The sequence below is a fragment of the Dermacentor variabilis genome, chromosome 2, assembly GCF_050947875.1.
Source record: "Dermacentor variabilis isolate Ectoservices chromosome 2, ASM5094787v1, whole genome shotgun sequence".
Lineage (NCBI taxonomy): Eukaryota > Metazoa > Arthropoda > Arachnida > Ixodida > Ixodidae > Dermacentor > Dermacentor variabilis.
Genome location: NC_134569.1, coordinates 199366833 through 199376018, shown reverse-complemented (window position 1 = coordinate 199376018; position 9186 = coordinate 199366833). Strand labels below are relative to the sequence as shown.

Here is a 9186-nt window from a genome sequence, read left to right as displayed (position 1 = left end):
CACAAACATGGTACCAATAATTGAGAAAGACTTCAATGAACCGTCGGGATTAGCCCAGTGATAAAATTTGGGGCCGCACGTTTCAGCTTCGCTTGTTAACCAGCGCTGGTACGAGGTGCTTGGGCGGTGATTATTTTTTTTTTTAGTTCGCGCCCCAGTACGCCGAATTAGCTTGTCCTACGTGTCTATCCGGGTGCCTACCCAGTGGAACATAGCCATTCTGGAGGATTGGCCAAAGACGTTCACATACCTAACGTCAGGTGTTGGGCTTTGTTTTCACCCGCCGCTACGCACATTTCATCGGTCAGTTGAATAGCCCTGAGTGCGAGCACTGTCACAGGCCAGGAACGCTGGGACACACTAAGCTGGACGCTGGACACACTTGAGCGATGGACGTTGGAAAATTTGTTAGCGTCGGCAGGCAACCACAGTCGGATGACTTTATTCTCGGTCCATGTCCTTATTCTGCAACTACAAGGTGGACAGCGAAAGTGCTGTTGAAGTTTCTGCACGACACGAAGCTAGACGAGCCGCTCTATAGTAGGAACGCCGTTTAATGTACATAACCATTCACTCCTCCTACTTCTTCTAATCATCATCATCCATTACAATTCTTTCACTACCTTCCCCTCTTTTCCAGAGCAGAATAGCACACTATGTAGCAAAGCAGCCCCATGTCGACCTTTTGCCTTTCATGTAAATAAAATCTCCCTATCCATCTATATCATGTAACATGCGCAGTTGCACATGCCCAATGTCCCGAGATATCTATTCCCGCACATGCCCAGTGAGTAAGTGAATAAACTTTTATTTGGTCTAGCAAAGCGCGATAAAACGCGCACCCGGCTAATCCCACGACGGGACTGACAGATCTAGTCTGCCGGCCCGATCGCGGGCGCGCTGGACGGCCAGGATTTGGTCCTCAAAGACGGGACTTCGCAGGAGCGCGTCCCACTCTTCCTTGGTGAACTTCGGGGCCATCGACCCGCACTCCCAGAGCATATGAGGCAACGTAGCTACCTCACCACAGGCCACGCAAGAACAATTCGGATAAATCTCGGGATATATGCTATTAAGGGACGCCGGATTTGGGTAGGAGTTCGTTTGCAGAATACCCAGTGACTCATGCTCAGTTACACATATCCAGTGTTCGCGTAAAAGAGTTAGTACGGGCGTACATACCGAAAAGTGGATGGAATTCTCAAAGAATGCTCATCGTATTAAAATTACCTACCCCAAGACAATCTGTCTTGCAGAAATTATAGATTTACAATTAGGCAAAAAAGATGAAAAGGAGGCACACGTGACGGCGAGCAAGAATCGGGGACGAAGAAGAAGAAGCGTTCACTGAATGAGCGGTCAAAGGCGTTGTGTCTGGTCCTGCGTTGCGGGCTGTCCAGCGTCGCTCGGCATCACCCAGTTAAGCTCTACAGAAACGGGAGCAGCGCGCCAGCATGGCACGTGTCCTGAAGGAGCGACTCGGAGCAGGTGACCTGGAGCCGAGCGAAAGTTTCGACTGTGCCGAGGCATTCGGGTACGGCAGCTACCAAAAGGGTGTCTTGCTCTTCGCCATTGTCGGCGTATGGGTCATGCACTCCCACACGCTTGCCTTCCCGCTCATCTCCAGCGAGGTGGACCACTGGTGCAGCAAGCCGGTCGGCACCAACATGTCAAACACGGAATGGAAGGAGACTGCCATCCCCATAGAGGACGACGGCCAGCGAAGTCATTGCACCGTCTTCGCGAAGCCGGGATATCTGAACGACACCAGCGTCGTACGGTGCAAGCGGTGGGACTACAACGCCGAGGCTGCTCACACCACCATCATCAGTCTTTGGAACCTGGTGTGCGATCGGCGGTGGCTCGTGCACATGGCTAATGCCGTCTTCATGGCCGGTGTCCTGGGCTCTCTGGCTGCGTCCGGCTTCGCCACGGACATCACCGGCCGAAAGCTGGTCATACGTGGAGCCGCGTGCGTGCTCATGGTTGCGACGTTCGGCGGCTGTTTCGCCGACACGTACCTCATGTACCTCTGCACGAGGTTTGTCATATCCGGCTCCTCGAGCGCTCTCTCCATGGTGGCCTGCATCCTGCTGACCGAGGTGTCCACGAACGCCCAGCGGGCCGTCCACGTCAGCATGTCCGGAATCGTCGGCCTCTTGCTTGGCGACGCATGCTACGCAGCCCTGAAGCAGGCGCGTCTCAACTGGATGGGGCTGCAACTCCTCATGGTGTCCCCCACGCTCCTCGTTCCGTTTGGTTGCTTCCTCGTAAAAGAGTCGCCTCGATGGCTCATCGCCCGGCGCGACCTCAAGGGTGCCGAGATTGCCATGCAGGCAGCAGCCAAAGTGAACGGCTTCCCTGCCGGCGCCGCCGATTTGCTGGTAGAGCGAATCAAAAACCATGACGTTGACTACGCCAGGCGGCCTGCGGCCGCCAGTCACGACAAGAGTACCTCATCAGCCGTCCTTCGTCGTGGCCTGATCATATACGCCTCCTCTTTCGCCATTATGGTCGCTTATTACACGCTGCTTCTGGCATCTTCGGCACGCGACAAAACTTGGATGCGCTGGACGTCGGTCGTTGCCGACGCTGTGTGCTACGCGCTGTACCTGTTCGCCGTAGACAGAATCGGTCGAGTGGCTCTCGTCACTTCCGTCTACGTTTTGGCGGGCACCTACTGCTGCTTTCTGGCCACCACGCTCAGTACCGGCTCTGCTGAACTGTTCAGCACCGCCCTCCTGATCCAAGCCAAGGCTGTCACGGGCGTCGGCGTCGTGGTCACGTCACTGTGCGCGACCGAGGCCTTCCCGTCGGCCGCTCGCGGACTCGGCGTGTGCCTTGCGTACTCCTGCGCTCGGCTTGGTGGAGTCTTCGCCGCTGCAGCGTCCAGCCTCCGCGCGGCGGGCCGGGAGGACCTGCTCTTGGTCATTGTGGCCGGTGGGCTGTACGCCTCGGCGCAGATCTTCCAGAAACTGCCGCGAAAGGCCACCCCCTTCAACCCGGAGAGCACGCGGTCGACCACTGTTGTGAGCCCGTCGGACGCGGTGGAAGGCATGAAGAAGTCGCTGGAGCCGCAGCCGAAGGGAAAAGTTCGCAAGAAGCGACATAGACCCGTGGCTACTCATGACAACAAGATGATCAGTCCCGATAGTAGGGGGTCCAACGTAGATGCCAAGGCGTCTGGTGCTGTTTCACCGGTCAACATGTCCAGCGCCGACCAAGCGGCAATGAGTCCCTTCAGGATGAAAAGTGACCATGCTGACACGCAATCGCCAGGCAGATAGTCACCTTGGCCAAACCATGCTTATGTTTACATTTTCTTGCTATTTTACCGCGTGTAGTTTTTTCCTTACTTGTGTATCACAGAAAGCAACTTTGCCTTTGTAATTTGGTAAAAGGACGACATTTCTACAAGTGTACTGCGACTTCAAACTTGTATAATTAGGCGTCATTCGATTTCCTTCTAATTTTCCCATTTTACATTTAAATATATCGAAAATATTGTTCCTCTGCTTCTGCTTTTCAACCCTTTCGAGCCGGCAGGGTGATTCCACGAGGGATCAACACGGGCCCAAAAATTCATATTTTAGATTTCCTTGAATATTGTATATTTTGTGTGACTTGGTATCACAAAAGAGAACTTGGCTTCTTTGCCAAATGAGTACTTAAGGAGGAAAAAAATACCGAAATTCTTTAGTGTGGAGGCGCCATTTTCATTTGCATTTTCATTGTCGCAAATTCACAATAATGTGAAATAGAAAATATTACGGGTACAACAATACATTTCTTTGTGTAAGACGTATACGTAAAGAAGAGCCATCTATGATTGTTTGAGGTTTCTCTGCAAAACGGAGGTATTTTAGAAAAATTCCCTAATTTGATACACTTTTCAAAAGTTGCCATATTTACGAATGTTTATCTACTAAACCAATGTATCTAGGCTTTTAAAATTTAGTGGGCTGCGAGACCTTAACTTATTCAATAATCTTGTTGAATATTCTTGCTGTACCACAAATTATCATTTTTATAGTTTGCCTCAAATGTGAAGCTTTCACGAAAATGAACACTATTGAAAAATAAAAATGAAAAAAAAAAACCTCGCTAATTTTTGTCAAAATCTCGTAAATAGCTATTCACAGACACTGGAAGACGAACATTTAAAAAAAAACATGTTGCATTATTTTGTTTGTAATGACAATACAGGTGGTATAAATGAAAGCTTCGCCAGCATGCAGCAGAAGGCTAAGAAAAACGGACATAAGAAAAAGGGGACACCAGATTGAAAGGCCGCGTCTCATTTTCGTCTCCCGATGTGTGGCCGGCTGCGTGTTGGTAGCAAGAATTCTCAAATTTTCACAAGTTTCGCGCTGCCCGAATCCCATGCTATCTTCAAATCGCCGTGCTGGCATGCAGTGGCTGTGGCGTTTTGATTCTGCCCGCACGGTCGTGTCCAGAATCTGCTTGCTTTACCACTCTGAAGCGCATAAATCAAGCTCGATAAATAAATGTATTATATAAGCTGTATTGTTCTTGCGGATCCTTATTGCCTTCTTCCAATTGCGTGCACATGAATGACGTCAGTATTCTGCAATGACCGCTAGTCAGCAAAAGCTCAGTAAGGCTTCCTCTTTCATGAGCTCTGTGAAGTTGGATGACCAGCGAAGCTGTCTAGCACACGACACCGAGGTGACATAGAATTCTGAACAAAGGTACGAACATATTGATTTTCCTGATAAGTCGTCATTGTGACGATAGGTATGCATCACATTCTCTTATCACCTCTGTTATCAAATGCGTCCGTCACGTAAGACAATGAATGGCTCATACCCCCCTCAAGCAATGGTTCATACCACCGTAAAAAATTGGCAGTGGCTTAGCTGGCTACGCCAGGATATATGTAGTGAAAGCTAAGACGTAGCATGGTTAGCCTTGGTTAATCTTGATTGCAAGTCCAGGTTAGTCTGGTTGTCTAGCTATGTTGCGGCGTTTAGCCAGTCGTTCGGCGGGCTGTTCGTCTGTTTCCTGGGCGATTCGTTTCCTCTTCATCTCGTTCCGATGTCGATTCCAGGCCTCCTCCTGCTTCTCAGAATTGTCGCCGTCCATACTGCCGCCTCAACTGTGGTTGCGGCGCACGCGAGCTCTCCTTTTCAGTCCACCGACATGTTAGCAGACATGCGACGCAGCTGGCGAAGCGAGCGGAGCCGAGCGCAACAACGAGGAATGCGCTGTGGCGTCATACCAAACGGCGGCGGCTTGAAGGCGCGGCGATGCGCAGCGTGTTAAGAACGGCCCGCTGAGATGCAAGTTTTGCCAGCCAGTTGCGACAGCAGCGGCAACCTTGTCTCGGAACGTTACCGTTACGCTCTAGCCTCGTCGCCATTGTGCCTAAACGGGCTGGGCGAACCAACTATTGTTACTGAGCACGCGCGAACGTCTACTGAGACCCCTTCCCACGCGCCGACCAAGACGCAAGACAATGGGGAGCCGGCGGGCGCGCTGCGGGAGTCAGCTCGGGGAATAAAATGGCCCTACGGTGCCTGGTCGTCTCCCCTTCGGTGCCTCATCATCTCCCCTACGGTGCCGGTCAACTCGCCTACGGTGCCTCGACGGCCATTTCCGTCATCGGGGGAGGACCGAGTGTTTATAAACCGCTGTTGTGCGGCTGCTCAGGACACTCTCTCTCAAGCAGTCATGTTAGACTGATGTACTTTCTCAAGCAGTCATGTTAGACTGATGTACTTTCTTTCGCAGTCATGCTAGACCGATGTAGATACTGTAAATAAACCCATATTCCTCGTTCTCGATGAGAAGCAGTCCTTCCCTTCATCAGCGTTCTCAGCGTGGATAAGTTGGACGACGGCATGGGCCAGCTACCTTCTAATTCTTGCCCGACTCCAACCTTGACAACTGATTACGAGCGATGGGATGGAGCCCCCAATCCTGACAACTGGCTGACAGCGGTGAGATGGACTTTGCGACGTGGTGCTGTGTCTGCGGTGAGTGCTTGGTTCTTGCTTTGACTCTCTAGGCTTCAGTTTGTGGTTGTTCTGTTTAGAACAGTAGGGAAGCTAGATTGTTGAGTGTTAGCTAGGTTGCGTTTTCCTAGGTAGATTTAGCGAGCAGGATCAAGGCAGTAAAGCAGCAATCATTAATGTTGAATTCCAATGGCGGAGTCGGAGCAAGTTTTTCTGCTCGTTTCGGAGCAAGTTTGTTCCAATGGCAGAGTGAGGGCGGGAGTAAGGTGTTCCAATGAGAGAGTCGGAGGGGATTCAGAGCGGGAGTCACTCCGTGGAGCAGAAAAAGATACTCCGCGAAAATCGGTGGAGTGGACCGGAACTCTGCGTGACGTATTTCCTTTACCACGTTTGTCTGCTGGGAGGCGCCACCGATCACGACTCGCGAGGAAGCAAAAGCTGCTGCATGCTTGACGAGATATCCATTCCACACTTTCAAAAAAAACAACAGGTGAACGGCGCTGAAGAGACAAGTGACCGGTGCGGCGGTGCTGGGAGCAAACAGCGGAAGGAAATGACAACACGCAAGGTATCCTGGGTAACTCTGTGATAGAACTTCCACTTCCGCCTTGCTCTGGCGGCGCAGGTTGTGTTCCACTCGGGAATCTGGAGGCGTTGCTCTGCGCCATAGTCGAGTGCTCGCTCGCGGAGTCCGTCGGCTGCTCCGACCCCGCCATTGGAATTCAACATAAGCTAAGGACACTGCTGAGAGACGAATTGTTGATTGTTGGTGAGAAACTGCGCCTAGATGTACGCAAAGAAATGCTAAAATCGGAATTACTGAAGCTAATTTCTGAACAGGCCAGTGAGGAAGAAATTGAAATGGGGTTGGAACTTCTGAAAAAAAGAGAAGAACGGGACAGGGAGAGAGAGGAACGCGAGTTAAGAAAAATGCAACTTCAACTTGAAAGCAAACGTTTGGAGTTGTCTCAAGGAAGTGAAGGGGCTCTGGAACGATCAAGTGAGGCAGAACCATACCGCATGGACAGGCTATTAAAGCCATTTGAGGTCGGGACCGACATAGGCTTGTTCCTAAGCAATTTTGAAAGGACTTGCGAGAAGATGAACTTCGGTCCGAGTACATGGCCACAGCGGTTGCTGTCTATGTTGCCGTGCGAGGCGGCGGAAGTAATCACCAGACTGAGTGCACAGGATGCATATGATTATGCAAAAGTTAAGGCTAGTCTCCTGAAGAAATACCGCCTTTCAGCCGAAGCTTTTCGGCAAAGGTTTAGAAGCACAGGCAAGAAAGATAGCGAGGGGTATCCGGAGTTCGCATATGGCTTAAAGGCCAACCTTGTGGAGTCGCTGAAAAGCGCGGAAGCGTACGACAGCAGAGACTTGATCATTGAATGCATGTGTCTAGAGCTGTTTTACAAAACCATCCCCCAAGCTGTGAAACTGTGGGTGCAAGACAGAGGGAATGGAAACACTGTGGAAAGGGCGGCTGAATTAGCCGAAGAGTACGCAACGCGTAGAAAGTTGAACGCCGACGACGGAAATTGGGACGGTCGAAATGGACCGCGGAAACCATTTCCGTTGAAAAAGGGGTCGCAGACTAGACGACGGGAGCCTGTAGAAGTGGAGGAAAAGCCCGCAGAAAAGAGCGAGGAGAAACGTAACGGGGTAACCGTACAAAAAAAGCAGAAAAGAAAATTCGAATCTTTTAGACCGATCCGCTGCTATAATGCTACAAAGTGGGACATATCGCTGTGAACTGCGCAAAGCCTAGCGTAGTTTTTTCCTACGTAGTTGAAAAAGACGAGAATATGGAACCTTTAAGCCCATATCGTCACGACCTGCAAGTTAATGGCAAACCATGCCGGGTGCTAAGAGACAGTGCCGCCACGATGGACATTGTCCATCCGTCTTACGTGACGGTAGATGACTTCACCAGAGAAGTAGCATGGATCAAACAGGTTGTAGAAGAACACAGCGTGTGCCTGCCCAAGGCCAAAGTCAAAATCAATGGACCATTCGGGGAGCTAGAGATTGAGGCTGCAGTTTCCAAATTTTTGTCACTGCAGTACCCATACATCTTTTCGAATCTTTCGAATCAGTTACTGCGTGACAAAGGGCTTAAATTGGGAGAGGGCGTTGTACATAGACCCGCGGCCAAGCACGTAAAATCGCGTCGCTTTCGGCTGAAAATGCACAAGCTGCTTCAGCGGAAGCAGAAAAGGGGATGACTTCAATACCCGAATCCGAGCTAGGCCCGAGGGACAAAAAAACAGTTGAGGAGAGACTGCCAGCTGACCAGCTCAATGAGAGCGTAGCACTAGAGTGTCAAAGTTCAAGTCTGCAGGAAGAGCAAGCTGACGCATTCGCAAGCGAGACAGGGTCGTTCTTATCACCGGCCTCAAAGAACTTTGATCAGCTCTTACGTGTGGACAGAGAGTCACTGGCAACGGAGCAAAAGAATGATGACAGCTTAGCTAAATTACACCACACAGCTAAAGAAGGCATTGCTAGGCGTAACGTGACGATACATGAGAGAGGAGGATTGTTGTATCGGCACTACAGAGATCGAAAGGGTAGGATTTTAGATCAGTTAGTCGTACCTATACTAGGTACAGGGAGGACCTTTTGAGTGTCTGTCATGGAAATGGGTGGTCCGGCCACCTATAGCCATAAACAAATCAAAAGAAAGATTGCTTATGAAATACTACTGGCCTGGCTGTTTCAAAGACGTAGAAAACTTTGTAAGGTATGCGACGCCTGCCAGCGCTCGGGTAAACCAGGAGAGACATGGAAAGCTCCACTTAAGGTAGTGCCCTTAATAACAGGGCCTTTGAGACGACTTGTAACAGACACAGCAGGGCCTCTACCAAAAACAAAATCGGGTTACAGGTACTTGTTTACCATGCTCTGTCCAGCTACAAAGTTTCCACAAGCAATCCCTCTGAAAGAGCTCAGCTCCACCGAAGTAGTAGACCCGCTTTTGACAGTGTTTGCACGAGTTGGGTTTCCAGCCGAAATTCAGGCGGATCAAGCGTCAGTATTCACCAGCGCACTGAATTCCACATTGTTGCAAAAGTGCGGGGTAAATTTAATGCAGAGTTCCGTCTATCACCCTCAGTCAAACAGTGTAGAGAGGTGTGGTATAAAGTTTGTAAACAGGGATAAGGTGCCTCAGAAAGGCTGGCCAACGTTTCGATAGGAGGACCTA

The 9186-nt window shown here is 50.5% G+C and overlaps 1 protein-coding gene across 1 annotated transcript; it reads left to right on the top strand.

Moving 5' to 3' along the window:
* Positions 1-1335: 1335 nt before the first annotated feature.
* On the top strand, positions 1336-4559 carry LOC142571141 (solute carrier family 22 member 7-like). Its single transcript, XM_075679424.1, has one exon. The coding sequence runs from the start codon at positions 1455-1457 to the stop codon at positions 3285-3287; it is 1833 nt and encodes a 610-aa protein (XP_075535539.1). The 5' UTR covers positions 1336-1454; the 3' UTR covers positions 3288-4559.
* The last annotated feature ends 4627 nt before the right edge of the window (positions 4560-9186 follow it).